Consider the following 19,738-nt stretch of genomic DNA (forward strand, 5'->3'; position numbering starts at 1 on the left):
GGCCAGGATGCCCCTTTGCACTCAACATCGTCCTTTCTTTTAAAACATTTAGTTTTTATAGATGAATGTGAGAGAGGTGAGGAAAGGCAGAGATGTCCATCATCTGCTGGGTCTCTCCCTACATGACCACAACAACTGAGGCTAGACCAGGCTGAAACAGGAGCCAGAAACCTCTTCTAGGACTCTCGTGGATAGCAGGGCCCAAGCATTTGAACCATCTTCCGCTGCTTTCCTAGGTGCATTGTCAGGGAGCTAGGCTGGAAGTGGAGCAGCTGGGCCTTGAACAGGTGCCCATATGAGATGCCACAACAGCCTAACCCACTATATCACAGCACTAGCTTCTGGTGCTATTGTTCTTCTGGTTTTTCCATGCAGTAGAAATCAAAACACATACAGATAATAATGGAACAAAGCTGTCTTTACTGCCCGATGGCTTGACTACCTAGGCAGAAAATTCCAAGATGGTTAAGCATTTGGTACAGCAATTAAAGTCATTGCTTAGAACACTCATACAGTGATACGAACATTGGCTTAGCTCTGGCCCTTGCAGACATTGGGGGAGTGAATCAGCAGATGGAAGATCTTTGTTCCTCCTTCTCTCTGCAAATCTGTCCAACAAAAAAGATAAATACATCTTTTCTTTCTTTTAAAGAAAACAAAAAAAAGTGCTTTTTTTGTATGAAATGGCCAGAGCCAGCCAGCATCCTCGTGGGTAACCTGCTGAGGTGGGTTCCCTTCTACTGGGACAGGTTGCAATCGCCGCCCAGAACTATAAGGCAAGTGGACTTTGGTCCCGCCCACCAACCCGCCCAGTTCCACCCCCTACAGTCCATTTCCCCTTTAAGAATCTAGCCATGACATCACCCTCGACGCGATGCAGCCTACCTTGGCAACACCCCGGCGTCTTTCCGCTCCAATTGGCTAGCCAGCCCGCGGAGGCAGCGCCTTTTCCCTAGGCAGGGTCCGGTAGCGTCCGCCGTCCAGCGGGTCCAGTGGGAGCGATGCTTGGCCGCAGGGCCCGCCCTCCAGCCGGCCCCGGCGGGCAGGCGTAGGCTGGGCTGCGCGCTGAGGTGGGAGGAGCGCATTCCGCGGAGTTCCTGACCATACGCTGGTCCCTCCTGCAGCCTGCCTGCTGGGCAGGGCCAGCCAGGCCTGGACATGGAGTCCTACGACATCATCGCTAACCAGCCGGTGGTCATCGATAACGTGAGACCCGACGGCCGGGAGGGGCGGAGGGTGGTCGGGAGCTCTGGCGTGCCCCCCTCCCACCACCGGCGGCGCCGGAGCATCACCGCTGGTCCTAGCGCGCCGCCTGCTAGGACTGGCCCCCCAGGCCCGCGTGCCCGCCCGGCCCTTGTAACCTTGGCCTTGGTGTAGCCTCTCTGCCGGCACCGGGGAGCCCCAGCGCAGAGGCTTGCAGAGCAGAGCGGAGAAGTACAGGCGAACGGGAGTGACAGCGGGGCGGGCAAGAGGCCGCTGCACCTGTGCATGACGCTTCTGCGTTGACAGCAGTGGCTAGGCAGGATACGACCTCAGCCCTGTTAATCTGTTTCACGACCCAGAACTGGCTGTGCCTGATGGCAGGTGATACAGCTGCTCCGGTCTTTTTCTTTTCCCAGGATGTTGCCCAGGTGCATTGTTCAAGGGCACCTCCCGAAAGGGCTGCACCCCAGGAGCAACAAATAGACTAGTTACTAGCTACAAGCCCCAGGTTTGTCATCGCCTGGTTGGCCCCTTTGGCTGCTATGGTCCTGGGTCACAGAGCTGCTTTCCCAGGACAGAAAAGCAGTGAGGGGCAGTTGTTGGGAAGTCTGGGAGGAAAGATGCCTTGTCCTTCAGCAAAGGGTCTCAGCTTCCCTTGGTTGCTCTGGGAGGGACTGTGAGGCTGCCCTTAGTCAGGTTTCTCCTCTTGGAGTTTGTAATAATGATTCACTTTTGCGTTTTCTGGGAGCTGTCTCCCTCCCGCTTGACCCTAATGGAGTCCCTGATGGCCATTTCTTGGAAAATATCCTGGTGGACTCAGCTGAATCGCAGCAAGTGCTGTGTTGTTGGAGCAGGTGTGGCTACAGGAACCATCCTGTAGGTGGGCAGGTCATTCTTGCAGGCTAATCTACAAGCCTGAGTGTTCGGAGGCAGCTGTGGGGACCTTCTGTCTTCTAGCACAAACACATACATACATGCTCTGCTCTGGAATTCCCGTGTGTGTGTGTGTGTGTGTGTGTGTGTGTGTGTGTGTGTGTGTGTGTGTGTGTGTATACTATGGACCTGGAAGGTTGTGATGCAAATTGGTGGAAAGGGCAATTGACAGGCTGGCTCCCTCATCAAGTGGGAGGTTTCTAGACAGACACCAAGTTCTCTTTGGGACCCCAAGCCCACTTGCAGTGGCAGCATCAAGTTCTCCTTCTTCCAATAGTCTCCGGAGAAGCGGCCAGTTGTCCCTGCTCCCACTGACCTCACTGGCAGGCCCTTTGGTGGTCTATTTTGGTTAGAGTCTGGAGAGAGTTGTTGGGGGTCATGCTGAGGGTTGCTTTTGGCCCTCTTTGGAAAGTGGCTTGGAACATATATTCATAGTTTCTCAGTCTGTACTGTTGAACATCTAGACTGGTTGATTGTTGGTGTACCAGTGTATGCTGGTAGTAACTATGGCAGCCAGTCACCAGACACACCCCAGAGCATGCTTGTGAACAGGCTTGATCTTGCAGGGGGATCTGTGGCTTCTTCCCCAGCCTGCCATGGCAGGGCTACCCTCTCCTCTTCAGGACACTGTGCTGCAGCAGGAGCTGAACAGCTGTGGTTTTTTTGCAGGGTTCAGGGGTGATCAAGGCTGGCTTCGCTGGAGACCAGATTCCCAAATATTGTTTCCCAAACTAGTAAGTGCACCTGTGCCTTCCTCCCACCCCCCCTCAAACTCATACCCCCAGCCAGAGAGCAGCCTAGCCCCTCATGAGAACATAGGCCCTGTGTCACAGCTTTTGTCTTAGAGAAATACAGTTATGAGGTTGGCGTGGCTCTGAAAGGACCAGTGCTTGCTGGGTCCCTTGTCCCCACCCCCTTCATCTTGGGAATTGCTCATTTTCTCCTCTGGAACCAGGGAAGATGGGAAGCAGGCAGTATTCCCCTAGGGCTGGGCGTGGCAATAGTGGCAGCAACAATAAAAGTGCACTCCTAGGGGAGACCTCAACTTGGAGCTGAGGGACCGGAAGCACACAGCTCCCTGCTCCTCCCTGGAAATGTTATCATTCTCTGAAAGGTTTCCTTTCAGTTGGGGGCAGGCTCTCCCTGTGAAGTGCTTACTAGGGGAGTTGGGACTCAGCAGGAGGTACACAAGCCAGAGGGCCTTGTCCTGGGGCCACTCTAGGCTGTTTCCCCCAGAGTGTTTCCCCCAAATCCTGGAGGCTTTGGGATTTTGGTCAGCTGTACCAAGAACTCCAGGCTGGTCTGGGATCAGAGCAGTGCAGAGCGCCCTGGAAGCCTTGGCTTTGCTCTGAGCACCCTCCGATTCCAAGGCCTGCATCTCTTTTTGGAGGCCCTGACAAGGGAAAGGGGCACTCAAAGGGGCAGGGACTGCAGCCCAGCTTCCTGAGGTAGAAACAATGATGGCAACCAGGCCTCTGAGGTCAAGACCAGGGGCTGAATCACAGTGGCCGCAGAAGGCTGCCCCGTCAGGGCTGGGCAACTCACACAGGGCTCTGAAGCTTAACCCTCTCCAGGAGGATGAGCCATTCCCATCTGACCTTGCACTTCCTGTCCCTGCTGTAAGTTGCACTTCCCAGAGACCACATCCTTGTGCCTGGGGAGTGGCAGGAGGACTTGAAGCTCAGCCACATACCCTTCTCCACAGACTGATTGTCTTGTCCTTGCAGTGTGGGGCGACCTAAGCACATGCGGGTAATGGCTGGCGCCCTGGAAGGGGACCTCTTCATCGGACCCAAAGCAGAGGTAATGCCACGGAGCCTGCCTGCCCTTGGCTGCAGGGTCCTCCATCACAGGCAGTCTGGCTGGTGTTGAGAAGCATCCTGCCTGCTCCAGCTGTGTGAGTGCTGGCTGTTGCCAAGTCCCCTTCACAGGAAGGGCTGGGAAGGTTCCTCAGCTTGGGAACATAGTTAGAACTTCCTGTGTCCTGTCTCAGCAGCCATGTGAAGCCACAGAGGAAAGAGCTGATTTCAAACAGTGCTTCAGGAATCAGATGGTGGTGTGACCAGGGCTGGCCATGGGGTCTGCCTTGTATGCTCTGGATGAGGTGGCCTGCCTAGAATCAGTTCCTATCTATAGCAGTCAGAGTGGAGCGTGGGGAGCAGAGCAAGCTGAGCTTGGGCTCGTGTGTAGGCAGCCAGGTAGCACAGTCAGGGGCCAGAGAGGGCAGGTGGATGAGACAGGTGGGGTCAGTAGGAGCTGCAGCTGAGAAGCCATGTGGTGCTCAAAGCAAGAAGGGATGCCGCTAGCAGAGGCACTGGGTCTGTGCAGGCAGCCATTGTAGGCGGTAGGGGCTGGAATGAGAGCAGCTATACCCACCCAGCCACACTCCCTGAGGACCAATGAGCCCAGGTGACCTGAAGCCACTAGAGGGTTTGTATTGCCAGACCTACAGTGCAAGAGGAGGGAGCTGGGCAGTGTGCAAGGGAAGAACATCTGGTAGTGAGTGTGCAAGAGCTTATCTGAGATCAGGACTCCACTAGGGTGGGGGGCTCAGGTTCCACTTAGGGCATGGGGAGACAGGAAACAGCTATACAGTGAGGGGCCTCCCTTCTCCTGCAGGAGCATCGGGGGCTGTTGGCCATCCGCTACCCCATGGAGCATGGCATGGTGCGAGACTGGAATGACATGGAGCGCATCTGGCAGTACGTGTACTCCAAGGACCAGCTGCAGACCTTCTCCGAGGAGGTATGTGACCAGCCAAGCCCTTCTGCTGGACTCCCAATTCTCCTGCCTGTGCCCTCTCACCGTCCTCCTTTCCTTCCTGACTGGGGCGCCCCCTTTACTCTCTCCCTGTTAGCCTGTAGCCCTCACTTTGTGTGTCTGTGTGCAGGTGTGCAGTGGGTGGCTACCTGCTAGAATTTCCCAGAGGCTGCAGTTGCCTGTGCTCGCAGATATGAGAGGGCTGGCTGTCCAGAGGGATCCTCTGAAGGATCTGCGCATGCTCATGACTCTCAGCTTCTCTTGTAGCATCCTGTCCTGCTAACAGAGGCCCCGCTGAACCCCAGTAAGAACCGGGAGAAGGCAGCAGAGGTGTTCTTTGAGACCTTCAATGTGCCGGCCCTGTTCATCTCCATGCAGGCCGTGCTCAGTCTGTGAGTGCCCCCAGCCCCAGTCCTTGTCCTCCTGTTCGCAAGCCTCCTGTTGGATGCCCCTTTCAGATGCAATCATGCAGCTGTCCCAGGGAAAGAGGAGGGTGGGGGTCCCCCTGCCTCAGTGGCTGAGGTGAGGAGACATTGACCCGGTCACAGGTATGCCACAGGCCGCACGACGGGAGTGGTTTTAGACTCAGGGGATGGGGTCACTCACGCCGTGCCCATCTACGAGGGCTTTGCCATGCCGCACTCCATCATGCGGGTAGACATCGCTGGCCGTGACGTGTCCCGCTACCTGCGACTACTACTACGCAAAGAAGGGGCCGACTTTCACACCTCAGCTGAGTTCGAGATCGTACGGACCATCAAAGAGGTGAAGAGGGGGTTGGGGATGTGGGCCCGAGGTGGGGCCAGGCGTGAGGTGAAGCCCCAGGCTGTGGGTGTCCCAGGTGCAGTAGGCTGAGAGCTGTGTCCCTCCCCCTCCCCCACAGCGAGCATGTTACCTATCCATCAACCCACAGAAGGATGAGGCTCTGGAGACAGAGAAGGTGCAATACACCTTGCCAGATGGCAGCACGCTGGATGTAAGTGCCCAGGCCTGGGCCCCAGGCTCCGGCTCCTGGCAACATGGGGCTGGCTGGCTAGCTGGCTTCCCTAGAACCCCTTTGCTTCAATCCTGTACTCCACAGGTAGGGCCTGCACGCTTCCGGGCTCCCGAGCTGTTGTTCCAGCCGGACCTGGTGGGTGATGAGAGTGAAGGGCTCCATGAGGTGCTGGCCTTCGCCATCCACAAGTCCGACCTGGACCTTCGCCGGACGCTGTTTGCCAACATCGTACTTTCGGGCGGCTCGACACTTTTCAAAGGTACCAGGGTTCAACCTGAGACCAAGAGCAGCCAAGCCCTCAGAAGCTGCATCCCACACCCCTTAGTGCCAGGACATGGCCCTTTTTCTCTTGGCTTTTTTCGTGCTTGGTGAGCTAGGATTTTATTTTTGTTTTTTGGGTTTTTCTTAGGGTTGGAATTTTATCTATGGTTAAACCTTTCCATGAGGTCTAGGATTTACCTGGAGACTGTTGAATGGGAAGGAGCAGAGGCCAGGCAAGGAGTGCCTGGGAAAGCCCAGCTCACCTGCATCCAGGCTGCTGGGGCTTGAGTGGGCTCACTCCACCCTGATCCTACGGAGGATTAAAGACAGGAGCAGGGAGGTGAGAGACGGCCCTCAACTCTGCCGGTCTTACTTTCACAGGCTTCGGCGACCGATTACTAAGTGAGGTGAAGAGGCTTGCTCCAAAGGACATCAAAATCAAGGTAGGTTATGGGAGGTGGTCCCTGGGGCATGGTGGGGGGGCGGGGCACTGGGCAACCTTGACCTGCTGCCCACAGACCCCCATCACTTCCATGCCTACCAGCCCTACTCCTTCCAACCAGTGCCCCTGCTGTCCGGCTTCAGGGCCTGGGCTGGAGGGTGGCCACCATGTGGGGCCCAGGTAGTTACATGGCTGCTTGCTCCCTCTAGATCTCAGCCCCGCAGGAACGGCTGTATTCCACATGGATCGGGTAAGGCGGGACTCAAGTGGGAGCGTGGGTGGCATGGGGAGGAGACCGCGCCTAGGGCCAGTCCAGGCATATAGAAGCAGGTGGGTTTTCCCTCCCAACTGAAGGAAATAGGACTCTTATTGCCCAGGAAGGGCAGCTGGCCTGGCCCACACAGGTCCATAGGAATGTGCCCCTCCATCCTCACAGTGGCTCCATCCTGGCCTCGCTGGACACATTTAAGAAGATGTGGGTATCCAAAAAGGAATACGAAGAGGATGGTTCCCGTGCTATCCACCGCAAAACATTCTAGCATCCTGGAAGGGTGGAGTGTTGGGAGAAGACTTCAAGCAAAGGGGTAGAGCCAGGAACGGTTTTTGGTCTGGGCTCCTATCTAGGCTGAGGATCCCTTGCATATCCAGAACCTGGGATGGTGCTGTAGCTATGCTCCCCTGCAAATGTGCATATGCGTGCACACGCATGCACAAACACATACACACACAGAGTAATGTTTAGCTGCATGGACGATAGTCGTCACTGGAACATAGCAACTGGGGAGCCTAGTGTTGGTTTGGTCTGGGTGTCTTCCTTCACAGGACCTATTAATTAAGCCTGTGGTTCCTTGCTCTAATTCTTGGGGTGCTTCACTGAAGTCCAAGGCCAGATAGCCAAACATCCCATTTCCTCTGACACATTCCCACCAAGGGCAGAGTGTCTGGATACCTGGAGTGGGGCGGGGGGGTGTTGAAGGAGCAGCCAACAGCTCCAGCAGGCGTGATGAAGTGCAGTAGTGAATCTCACGCCACCCCCCTTCTCCCTGACCCATTAGGGCAGCCCAAACCTTTTCACATCCTGGCCAAACGCCCTCAATAGAGTGAGTACCAGGCAGTCCTGTCCCCAGTAAGGATGTCATGCCAGGGTCAGGCCTTCAGAGCCACAGGCAGCCCCCACTGGGGAGGGTGTCCTGTTCTTCCTGTCAGAGCTCTTCCCGGATGGGCTGCCCCTTGTCCTCTATTCCTCTCACCCGTGGATGGGAATGGGTTCCTGATCTTCATTCTTGGAAGAGAAGCCACTTAATGGCATCAGACCCAGGGCAGAAGGGAACTATTTCCTTCTTGCTCCTCTTCCAGGAAAGAGGTCTTTGCTTGCTCTGTGGCCAGGGCCCAACCTTCTCTTCCAGATAATTTAGTACAATAATTTAAACACAGTTGACTAGGGAAAAAAAAACTTTTTTTTTAGAAATCATCATAGTGAGAATTAAGGACAAGGCCCATGTGTGGCTGTTTTCTTGTGGTTCTTTGTGCTCTGTTGGCTCATCCATCCCTGGAGACTGTCAGAGAAAGCAGCTGACTGGGCCGCTGTCACCCTGGAGTGGAATTCCCCAGCCTCGCTACCTCCTGGCTGCTGTCTGGTCCACCACCACTGGGGGGAAGCAGAGAACAGTGTGGCCTCCATCTGCCTGGCTCCTGGAGAGCCTGCATGCGTCCAGGTCCTTACCTGCCATTGGAGCAGGTGCCTCTGTGTGCCACTCTGACAGTACCAAGGTGACGCTCACAGCCAGGCATTGTCAGTGTTGTAGGCCACTTAGTTGAGACATGTCCCAAGGAGGCAGAGGAGGAAGTGATGAGGGAGATGAGCTGGGATCTCAGGGAGGAAGTGAGGAGGCAGGCAGAGCTGTGGTAAGCAAGGCTGGAGAATGCGTGCTTTAAAGCACCTGCACTATGCCTGACCCCTGATGAAGGGCACAGGTCAGGGGAAAAGGGCAAATGAGGCTGTTCTATTGCAGAGTTTAGAGACCAGGAGGACAGACATGTTGACGCATGTGTGGGGCAGGTAGACTGGCAAAGGGTCTGGGGGTTGGTTTACCTGCAGAGTTTAGGGCTCAAAGAAATGCCTAGGGCCAGGGGGCTATGGACCCTTTGAACAAAGTGAGATAAACCAAACAAGCTGACCTAGAAGAGGATTCCTTGCTGGGTCCCAGGTGACAAGCAGACAGCCACAGCAGGTTGTTGTTGGAGGGCAGTCAAGATTGGTGGAGACTGAGAGTGCAAAAGCAAGGCCATCAGGTATGAGGGAGAGCAGAGTCCCACCTGCCTTTGGGAAACCAGTTTACACTAACACTCTTCCTACTGACTTCTCTTCCCTGTCACCCCAGCTTGGGAAGTGATGTCGCCCCCATCACTTGGCTGCTGCCTGCACCTTCCCTCCCCCATATTCTGTCAGTTGCCAGGTTGATGATCCTAAGTTGCCTTCCCATCTGTTCTTTCTTTCCTACTGCAATCAGTGCCACCCCAGCTCATGACCCCAGCTCTTATAGCCCACGTAATCCATTTGCTCTCATACTGAAAGCTCAGATAATCTTACCACCTCCTCCTCTAAGATATGAGGCAGTTGTCCTCTGCCTGGGGAAAAACAATTGATGTGACGTTGGGAAAGTCACCTGCATGATCCATACACGTTGGCATCTGATTCAGGCTCTTTATGATCTGTCTCTCCCACCCATCACTGGCTCTGGCTTTGCTTGCTGCTCCCCTCACACAGGAATGACCTTCCCATGTGTCTGTCAAAATCCCTTCCCTTTGCAGCAGAAAGCTCAAGGCCAACAATGTCCCCACCTGCACCTTCACCCCACTTCCTACAAGAATAGATAAAGGACTCTTGTAACAAGAGAGAAAAATGATAGATGCGAAGGGAAGTGGATGGAACAAACCTTGCACTGGATTTGAACTGGGGGTGGCACCAACTATAGAACATATAGACATGGAAATAAATGCACATCTGTATGAGAGCCCAGCTTAGGAAAGTGTAAATCAAGGCCCTGCTGCTGAGAGGGCTTGGAAGCAGTGGCGCCCTCTAACAGCACAAAGGACACATGGATCTTGATTCTTAAATCTCATTCCTTAGTTCCCTGGGACAGAAAAGTACAAGTCTGGAATATCATGGTATCCTAAAGTAAGGAAACACGAACTTAAAAGTGGAGGGGGAAGTTCAGCTGGGGGAAGTCTTGTCTAAGGTACGCAAGAACCAACCTGAAGGAGCTTTATAATAGATTATATATAAGCCATGGATAAATCAGAAGTCTATACTGAAGGGACAGCTTTCCCTTTGGGCAGAACTGCGATTAATGAATAATGGAAAAGAGTAACTCACCAACGGATGAACACCACAGTACTGTCATAGTAATAATTTGTTACGATAATATACTGTATATTTTTCTAAAAATTAGAACAAAAACCCTAAATCTGGAATGTTTGAAGAGTTATGTTTACCTCATTGGACATCACACAACGTATACATGTATTGAAACATGATATGGTATCTCATAAATGTGTACAATTTTCATAATCAGTTAATAATAAATTATTTTTTAAAACTTATTTTAAAAGAGCCTTTCATTTATTTGAAAGGCAGAGAAAGAAGCAAGCAGTCTTCCATCTACTGGTTCACTCCTCAAATGTGCACAGCAGCTGGGGCTGGACCAGACTGAGCCAGAAACTGGGAATGCCATCTGCATCTCCTGTGTGGGTGGCAGGGCCCTGGCACTTGGACTCTTACCTGCTACCTCCAGGGGTGCTGATTAGCAGGAAACTGGATTCAAGAGCGCAGCCAGAACCTGAGTCCAGGCATGCCAATATGGGATAGGGGGGTGCAAGCAGCACTCAGTTACATTAAATGCCTACTTATAAGTCAATTTTGTGAATGAATGCAAAAATTAGTGGGCAGAAGTGATTTTCTATTGTCTCAAAGATCTCTCCACAAGGCCCTTACTTAGTAGTTGGAGGGAAAGGTATTAACTACTGTGGAGACACCTAGTGGACACCACCTTTATCAAATTACCAGAGCCTGCATCATCATCATAAGGACCTTGATGTTCATTAAAAGGGGTCCAATTTCACCTCTGTAATTTTGCATTTTCTGTAGCCAGCAAACTCACACTGAGGGCAGCAACAGACTAACAGACCAGTTGTCTTGTTCAGGAGTGGCAGGTCATGGAGATCAAACATCAACAAGGTATGACAACCGTGTGCAACATGAAGTGCGGGGTAGAAGGGGGCCTTTCCAGGAAAGCGTGCAGAACCCTCTACTGCTGATTGAGAAACACTGTACCCAGGTTCATGTCCCAGTTTCAGTAATTACTCTAGGGTAATGTCAGATGTTAACATTAAGGAAAATGGTAGAAGAACAAACAAGAACTTTGTGTAATTTTACAAATTGTCCAAGTCTAAAATTTTGAAATAAAAAAAAAAATGAGGGACAACAGAGCTCAAATTCCACAGCTAAATGGGCTGGTCTACCACAAGCTGCTACGTGATCCTGAGCATTCACTTGGTTGCCCCATGTCTAATAGGGTGATGATAATAATAGCATCTACCTCATGGGTTTACTAACAGTTTGGACGAGGAGCCTGGAACAATCTCTGCCACAGAAGCAGCACTCAGAGACGCATCAGAAGGCCACAGGAGAGACAGGAATTTGGCCTGTGGAGCTCCAGATGCTGGAATTCCATATCCTTGTCCGAGCTCAAGGCCCAGGTTCTGCTTGTGATTCCAGCTCCCCATCAGTGCACACGCTAGAAAGTGATGGCTCAGATGGGAGACCTGGACTCAATTCCCAGAGCCTGACTTCAGCCTGGCTTAGTCCTGTCACTATCGGCAAATGGGGAGTAAACCAGCAGAGGTTCCCACTGCCCAAATATGAACAAATTCAACATCGAAAAGTAAATAATGACGGACAAAGATGATAATCCATTGAGAGGCTGGCACTGTGGAGCAGCAAGTTAAGCCACCACTGCCAGTGCCGGCACCCTGTTATCAGAGTGCCGCTTCAAACCCAGGCTACTCCATACTTCCAACTCGGCTTCCTCTGTAATGGCCTGGGAAGGCAATGGATCAAGGTCCGAATTCTGATGCCTGACTCCCAACCCCAGACACTCTGCATTAAAGGGCTGGGTGTGGTCTGGCACAAGGATTCCTGGCAGATTCCCAGGTGATTCTGATGTACAATGAAATCTTAAAACCACTGATACAGGAGAGAGATGAAATTTTCTAGGCTGTGTATTAGTTTCCTATAGAAAACTTCTGATACATTTAGTGGCTTAAAACAATACAAATTGGGATGGGTACTTAGCTCAGTGGTTATGATATGATATGATATGACACTTGTATCAAAGTGTCTTAAGGTTTTGCACTGATTCTAGCTTCCTGCTAACACACAATGTGAGAGCCAGAATGTGAGGGCCCAAACACTTTGGTCCCTGCCACCTTCACAGGTGGCCCAAACTGAGTTCTGAGCTCCTGGCTGAGCCATGGCCAACGACTGCAGACTGCTGGGAAGTGAACCAGCAGATCATCTCTGTCGGTCCTTCAGGCAAAACTGAACAGAAACATCCAAGACCCACAAATTATTCTAGTTCTAACATGGATCTCTCTAGGCTGAAATCAGAATGCCACAGATTCACTCCTTGCTGGGAACTTCAGGTAAGGACAATCTGCTTGCCTTTTCCAGTTTTCAAGTGGCTCCGTGTGTACTCCTTGGTTTGTGGCCGGTTCCTGCACCTTCAAAACCAACAACACTACATCTCCTTCTGACTCTTCTGTCTTCCTTTGTGCTCACTGTGCCCACATGGATAACCAAGGACGCTCTATTTTGGGTCTGTTGATTAACAACATTAATTCCGCCAGCAACTTCTAACTTCTTTTGGCCATGACGGAGCACATTTACAGATTCCACATAAGATGTGGACATCTTGTAGGGATCATTCTGCCAACCAGTCTAGAAATGTACTGGAGGGCCTGGCACAATGGCTCAATGATGGCTATTTATCTCACCTTGCAAGTGTTGGGATCCTATATGGATGCCAGTTCCCCAAATGAGTGCCAGGTCATGCCCCAGCTGCTCCACTTCCCATCCAGCTTCCTCCTTGTGACCTGGGAAAGCAGCAGAGGATGGGCACCAACATGGGAGAAGCAGAAAAAGCTCCTGGCTTGGGATCAGGTCAGCTCTAGCCATTATGGCCATTTAAGCAATGAACTACCAGATAGGAGATCTTTGTCTCTCCTTCTCTGCAGATCTGCCTTTCCAATAAGAATAAATTAAAAAAAAAAAAGGACTTGGAATCGTTTTCTTTGGATGTGAGCTGGTTAAATTTTTTAAAAGAGGGGGTCCAGCACAGTAGCCTAGTGGCTGAAGTCCTCACCTTGCATGCACCAGGATCCCCTAGGGGCACTGGTTCATGTCCCAGCTGCTCCACTTCCCACCCAGTTCCCTACTAGTGGCCTGGAAAAGCAGTAGAGGACGGCCCAAAGCCTTGGGACCCTGCTCCCGTGTGGGAGACACAGAAGCAGCTCCTGGTTCAGATCAGCTTAGCTACACTCATTGCAGCCACTTGAGGAGTGAGCCAACAGATGAAAGATCTTTATATCTCCCTCTCTGTGTAGATCTGCCTTTCCAAGAAAAATAAATATTAAAAAAAATTTTTTTTAAAGAGGGAAAAGCAGAAAGAACTTGGTTGTAAAAAAATAAGTAAAAGAGAAAAAAAAAAGACAAACTAGATCAGTGATGTGGGGAATGAAAAGATATAGGGCCAGCACCCCGGCTTAGTGGGTTGCTCTCCACCTGCGGTGCTGGATCCACCTGGGACTGCTGGGTTTGGGTCCCACCTGCTCTACTCCCAATGCAGGGCCCTACTAATATGCCTGGGAAAGTAGCAGAAGCCACAGGGGAGACCTAGAATAAGCTCTGGTGTGTCATTTGGCGAGTGAACTAGCCAATGGAATCTGTCTCTCCTCTGTAAATCTACCTTGGAGACAGAAATGTGATCATTGAGATGAGGCCAGCATGCTGTTGTAGGGTGATCCTGTTTGTGGCAGTGGCATCCCATATGAGCTCAGGTTCGAGTCCTGGCTGCTCCACTTCCCAATCCAGCTCCCTGCTTATGACCTAGGAAAGCAGCAGTGATGGTTCAAATCATTGGGATCTGGCACCTACGTGAGAGATCAGCTCAGCTGTGACCACTACAGCTATTTGGGGAATGAACTAGCTAAAAGAGGATTTCCTCCCCTTTCTCTGTAACTCTGAATTTCAAATTGAATAACTGAATCTAACAAAAAAAAAAGTAGGAAACAATATTTTTTAGAAATTAGTAAGTAAATAAGTAAGGGGAAGACGGGGACCAGTGCCATGGTGTAGCAGGTTAAACCTCGGCCTGAGTGCCCCAGCATCCCACAAGGGTCACAATTTGAATCCCTGATGTTCCACTTCTGACCCAGCTCCCAGTTAATGATCTGGGGAAGTAGTAGGGGATGGCTTGAGGCCTTGGGACCCTGCACCCCTGTGGGAGACCTGAAAGAAGCCCCCTTCTGCTGTCTGCAGCCTGGCCTAGCTTCAACCACTGCAGCCATTTGGGGAGTGAACTGGGGCTGAAGCTCTCTGTCTCCCTCACTCTCCCTAGAACTGCCTTTGAAACAAAATACATCATTTAAAAGAAAAATAAAGAAAAAAGAAGTTCTAGAGAGCCAGATAGGGAGTCTAAGCAATAGTAGCAGACCAATCTTCAGGACAAAATTATTGGGAAATTCTTAGACCAGCATTTAAGTCAATTTTAATACGTGACTATTTAGAGCTGTCCTTCCTGCAGTGGCAGGCCATGGCTGGGGATCACCTACAAGCAGAGACAATGACTGAAGGCAAGGAATGGAAGCAGCCTTACTATCTCTTCAGCATGAGCCAAGACAGACTCAGAGTTCAAATTGAAAATCTAGCTAGAATCAATGAAGATATCAACCGAAGCCAACTCTGGCTGAACTTAAGACAAAATGTAACAGTTCTGACTTGTCCAAGGTTATCTTAAAACAGTGGCTGAAGTGATCCAGTTTCCTTTTCCCTTACTCCCATGTCTCTGATGGGCCTGGTGCAATGGCTCAATGGCTAAATCCTCACCTTGCAAGTGTCAGGATCACTTATGGGCACTCCTTCATGTCCCAGCTGGTTCCCTTCCCATCCAGCTCCCTGCTATAGCCTGGGAGAGCAGCGGAGGACAGCCCAAAGCCTTGGGACCCTGCACCTGTGGTGGCAGACCTGGAAGAAGCTCCTGGCCTTGGATCAGCTCAGCTCTGGCTGTTGTGGTCATTTGGAGTTGAAACAGCAGATGAAGCTTTCTGCCTTTCTCTCCATAAATCTGATCTGCCTTTTCATTCCAACAAATAAATCTTTTAAAAAAAAGTATCTCTGAAGCATAAAAACTCCATAAACACAACTAAAAATTTAATAAATGATATTTAATAAATGTCAAATATCTAAAGTCCACATTATCCCACTTTTCTCCCACTTTACAGGTTTTTGTTTTTTCTTTAAAGCATTATCCATTCCTTTCAAAATCAGAGTCAGAGAGAGGGAGAGAAAAAGAATCTTCCATCTGCTGGTTCACTCCTCAAGTGGCTGCAATGGCCAGGGCTGAGCCAGGCTCGAGGCAGGGGCTTCCTCCAAGTCTCCAATTTGGGCATAGCAGCCCAAGCACTTGAGCCATCTCCTGCTGCTTTTCCCAAGCTCACTAGTAGGGAGCTACAGTATGAGCGGAACAACCAAGACACAAACCATCTATTTCACCCTATAGGTTCTCTATTTTTTTCCAATATCCACATGTCTGATCATTTATTTGGAGAATCCTAGCCATTGGTTTCTAGATTCCACATTATGAATGTCACTCTGGATCCCCCAATGAACTCATACTTTCAATCTGAGATCTGTACCTGTTGTCACTATGCCACTCAATCTGTGACACCGTGAGGATCTAATATCGCAGCCAGGCTCTTAGGTTATTTCCAAGATGTTTATTTTTCTATAGACATAACCAATCCTTTGACACAAAGGATGGAGTCTGACTCTACAGCCCACCCTTTTCCCTGTATTAAGTAGTCCCAATCATTGGTGTTATGCGTTGTTAATCTACTCAAATTTAATCTAATCAGTACACATTGGTTGCATACTATAAGTGGGTAGTAAGCTGGCATTAGCAGATATCATTTTCTCATATAAAAATCATCCACACCTACCCAAAAATAGAAGACCAATCACCTATGGGAGGAGGGCCAACACAATGGCTAACCTTTATTGGAAGAAGAAACTTCACAGCACATTTTGATTCAGTTAGTGCAGGGACTCAGTGGGCCAGCTGGTGAGGCACCAGCTTATAGTGGGTTCCACAGCTAGGGCATCGCTGGGCCTCGCCTTTGTGCAGCCAGAACCAGATGACAGCACTGTTGTCCTCTTCACCTGAAAGGACAAAAGGTGGCTACAAGTCATCCAAGTTGACATCTGAGGACATCAGCTCAGACTCTCCTCTCCAGGCTCTGGGTGAAGAAACAGGCCCTGCGTCTGCCTGCGTCTACACTGAACTCACACCAAGGTCACTGTGAGTTCAAACAATTCCCTTGCCTACGAAGACCTTCAAAGCAGGCTCCATGCTGGGACACATGCCCAGTGCCTCATAGGGAAGGCCCAGGAAGATGTTCCTGATGCACCTCCAGGGGACTCAGCCAGGTTTGCCGCCTCTCCCCTGTCTCTTCTCAGTCAGGATAACTACCCAGGATTGAAGGCCGGGGCCCTTGGAACAACTTACTTAAACATACATCACACGTGCTTTACATTCATACTGTCTCAAACACATGGGTGCAGGCACAAACAAGGCGTGAAGCAGCTCATAAAGAAATCAGGCAGGGACTTACAGATGCAGCCCACTATCCGCTTGTTGGTGATGGAAGGGACTAAATTAGGGTCTTCCTTGGTGCCAGAAGCTGCCTTTGGGGGTAACAAGTTGTAGGGATCCTGCAAAAAAAAAAAAAAAAGAATTACACCACTAGGCGCACAGGCCTCCAGCCTGCAGGACCTCAGCTCAGGGGGCTCCTGCCACAAGCCAGGCATCCTGGATCAAAGGCACCCAGCAAGAACAGGGCTCTTCCCGAGCCCCGCGGAAGACACAGAAGGCAGTGGGGGCTGCTCACCAGGCCCTTCCGCGCGGCCATCATGATCTCCCGCTCCAGCCCCGTGGCCTGCTCCTCATCGGTCGGGACACCCCCTGAAAGAAGACACACAGATTACGTTCTCGAACGATCCAGAAGGGCAAACGCCACACGGCGGCCTCTGCCTGAGGCGCTCCGGGGCTCTCTCTGCATCCCTGGTCCTCATCGCAGTACGGCCGAGTCACGAACCCCAAGTTTGCCCACCTTCCAGCCCACCCTCCGTTCGGCTCAGGGTGGACGCGGGGCGGGAACCCCGGCTGGCGATCCCTGCACGCCTACTCCCCCCCAAGGTCACCCCTGACGAGCCTTCTGGCTGTTAGGTGGGCGGCGGCAGCGCAAGCCCCGAATTACAGCACGACGCCCCCCGGACACCCCGCGGCCCTGACGGGGTCACCCCGGGCCTACAGCGCGCCCCGCTTCCCGCCCTTAGCACCAACCACCCCGGCATTGGAGAACGACAACGGTCCCTGCCGCCGCGGCGCCGAGTACCTCCAGAAGCCATGGAGCGCACGACAGCCGCCCCATGAGGTGCACGGGCCCTAAGGGCATGGGCAGCGAGCGCCCCAGCTCCCCGAAGTAACCTTGAAGCCATCACACCCGCGACAGACAGCGCCACTTCCGCAAAGAACCTCTACAGATGGGCGGGACTTCCGGGGCGGGCTTCCTTCTACTCCTAGCTAACTTTCCGCTTCCTACCAGCTACCGAGACCACGTGACTTTCGCAGGGCAGGGAGGGGAGCGAGGAGCCTTACTGCGCAGGTAGAGTCCGGTCGGTGATGGGAGCTTTGGATTTAGTGTTTAGTAACGCTAGATTTGGGCGAAGTCTTACCTGCTAGTCGGACTGGGTCGTGGAGGCAGCTGAAGATGGTAATTTGTTTCTTTCGGAACACTGGGTGGACATGAATGATTTAAACTTTTTTTAAATTAATGTTTTTAAATAATCTTACATAGTTGATTAGGGTACAAAGAGTCAAGGGCTACAGGAAAATGGGCAATACCATTGTTTCCACATTAATATTTTTTTCCCCTTGTATCTGGGGTCAGGGGAGAAACAAAGGGAGAAGCCCCACCCAGCCTCCCACCCATCCCAGGTCCCAGATGTGGGGCATGCTTCAAGGGTCCTGATCAAGCAGTTTTGATAGTTCAACAGTTCTGAATTGCTGCCACTCTCGCTGTTCCAGTCGCGATGAAATCTATTCAGAGTCCACTGGCTGACAGTCTCTTCATGGTTGGGGTTCTGAGATCAGCTGTTCACTTGGAGTGATCTCCAAAGAAACTTCATCTGAGGTGATCCCAAACCTGATTCTTGTGTGTGCTTGCCAGTACAGGGTCCAGCACCATCTGTCACCCCAATCAGCTTTTGCACATGCTGATCATTGCAATTGCTGGGTCAGTTCTGTTTCACAATGGTTGTTGTAGTCCAGCCCGATCCTGCTCACTTCATACTCTGCCCTCACGCAAACCAGTGGGAGCTTCAGTTTAGTTGGGGCGACTCCTATAAATCCCACCAAGCCTGCTCCCGACCCTGGTTCCCATGCTTGCCACTATGTACTTATTCAGTCTGTCCCACATCCCATTTAGCTCTCGTACATGTCAATGGGCATTGAAGCCTAGTTCAACTCAACCAACTCTACTATTCAGCTGATGCCTACTGGCTGATGCCTTTCTGTCTAAGCCACGCTGACCCAGTCCTGGTTTTCATGCTCTCCAGTGGGAGTGGTAACCCAAGAGGGAGGTGCCCACTATTTCCCTCCTAGGCCACTCCCACTCCCGGATCAAGCACTCTCTAGGTTGTTCTGCAGATTAATTAGCCCCCAGTGCCAGCCTTTGCCAGCTGATGCTGTGGCAAAGTCCAACCAGCCCTCACCCACTCTAAGTTTTGCTTGCACCAGTCGGAATAGTCAGCCCAACCCGGCTTTTCCCTGATCTTGCACATATGAGGCTCACAGCTGTTTAGCCCTGCCTGGTCTGGTCAACTCACACTCTCCAGTGGCAGTGGTTGTCCAGCAGGGGAGCCCACATTGCCGCTGCCAGCTTTGCCCCTTGGTTCTCACGTGTGCTGTTTGGGCACTGCTGCCACATCTGGTATGGCTCACCACACCTTGGCATTCCATAATGTGCACTGGTTTGTGTCATGACCGAACCTGTCCTGACCCACACTCCATTCTGGTGCTCGGATTCACTAGTGAGTGATGTAGACTAGTTCAGCCTGGTCTACCCCCCTCCCCCCCCGACCTATGCCAAATGCATGCCCGTGGGTATCTTTCTCTGGCCTGGCTGTGTTGCTCCCTCTTGTGGTTCTTGTGCTCACTTGCAGGGACTGTGTCCCAACAGAGAAGTTTCCCAAGCTCTTCCATCAGAACCTCTCCCTGTGCCAGATCTTGCGCATACTGGTGGGTCCATGGGCCAGCCCTTCTTGCTAGCCTTCAGTCCATTCCGGTTTTTACAATTGGATGTTTCAGCCCAACCAAGGCTCGTCCATACCCAGACACTGCTCACACATGGCTCAGTAGGGGCAGAGACCTAGCCTTGTTGCGGGGTGTGAGTGAGATCACGCCAGACATGTCTAAGGTTTATTAAGGAGTTTTTATTAATCAAACTTGGTGACAATAGAGCATAATAGCAAATCACAAGTCCATACGGCAGTCCAACCAATCATAATCCCAAAAGGAACAAATTGTCATTATCCTTAAGTCCATCCATTAAGCTGAAGACCTATGTCCCAGCTTCCCCAACAATATAAGTTATCCTAAGAGACATGCAATAAATAACCTGGACACACTCACAAAAAACCTGGACACACTTACAAGCTGCAGACATTCACCTTTCCCTGGCTTCTCTGCCCACATTCCACTACTGCTAGGCCTCACCCCTCCTGGAACTCCTGACATCACACAAAC

General features: G+C 51.5%; 2 protein-coding genes across 2 annotated transcripts; one reads left to right on the forward strand and one right to left on the reverse strand.

Annotated features, from left to right (window-relative positions):
- Nucleotides 1-1,094: 1,094 nt before the first annotated feature.
- On the forward strand, nucleotides 1,095-10,199 carry ACTR1B (actin related protein 1B). Its single transcript, XM_040993477.1, has 11 exons — nucleotides 1,095-1,206; nucleotides 2,806-2,870; nucleotides 3,864-3,939; nucleotides 4,756-4,881; nucleotides 5,164-5,288; nucleotides 5,445-5,661; nucleotides 5,780-5,872; nucleotides 5,978-6,152; nucleotides 6,536-6,597; nucleotides 6,806-6,846; nucleotides 7,033-10,199. Exons 1-11 carry the CDS (start codon nucleotides 1,159-1,161, stop codon nucleotides 7,133-7,135), a joined length of 1,131 nt encoding a protein of 376 aa, XP_040849411.1. The 5' UTR covers nucleotides 1,095-1,158; the 3' UTR covers nucleotides 7,136-10,199.
- Nucleotides 10,200-15,899: 5,700 nt separating this feature from the next.
- Nucleotides 15,900-17,462, reverse strand: LOC121165351 (cytochrome c oxidase subunit 5B, mitochondrial). The gene is made up of 4 exons (XM_040994059.1): nucleotides 17,328-17,462; nucleotides 16,821-16,894; nucleotides 16,545-16,644; nucleotides 15,900-16,092 (listed from the first exon to the last, which is right to left on the reverse strand). Exons 1-4 carry the CDS (start codon nucleotides 17,428-17,430, stop codon nucleotides 15,980-15,982), a joined length of 390 nt encoding a protein of 129 aa, XP_040849993.1. The 5' UTR covers nucleotides 17,431-17,462; the 3' UTR covers nucleotides 15,900-15,979.
- Between the last annotated feature and the right edge of the window lie 2,276 nt (nucleotides 17,463-19,738).

Source organism: Ochotona curzoniae, unplaced genomic scaffold (genome assembly GCF_017591425.1).
Source record: "Ochotona curzoniae isolate NIBS_2020 unplaced genomic scaffold, NIBS_Ocur_1.0 contig_883, whole genome shotgun sequence".
Taxonomy (NCBI): Eukaryota; Metazoa; Chordata; class Mammalia; order Lagomorpha; family Ochotonidae; genus Ochotona; species Ochotona curzoniae.

Bases quoted from the DNA above. Each gene is read 5' to 3' on its own strand.
- ACTR1B (XM_040993477.1), top strand. From the start codon at position 1,159: ATGGAGTCCTACGACATCATCGCTAACCAGCCGGTGGTCATCGATAAC. The intron at 5,289-5,444 runs GTGAGTGCCCCC...ACCCGGTCACAG, and splicing joins ATGCAGGCCGTGCTCAGTCT to GTATGCCACAGGCCGCACGA. The intron at 5,873-5,977 runs GTAAGTGCCCAG...TGTACTCCACAG, and splicing joins CAGATGGCAGCACGCTGGAT to GTAGGGCCTGCACGCTTCCG.
- LOC121165351 (XM_040994059.1), bottom strand. From the start codon at position 17,430: ATGGCTTCAAGGTTACTTCGGGGAGCTGGGGCGCTCGCTGCCCATGCC. The intron at 16,645-16,820 runs GTGAGCAGCCCC...TTTTTTTTGCAG, and splicing joins TGGCCGCGCGGAAGGGCCTG to GATCCCTACAACTTGTTACC. The intron at 16,093-16,544 runs GTAAGTCCCTGC...TTGTCCTTTCAG, and splicing joins GCGGATAGTGGGCTGCATCT to GTGAAGAGGACAACAGTGCT.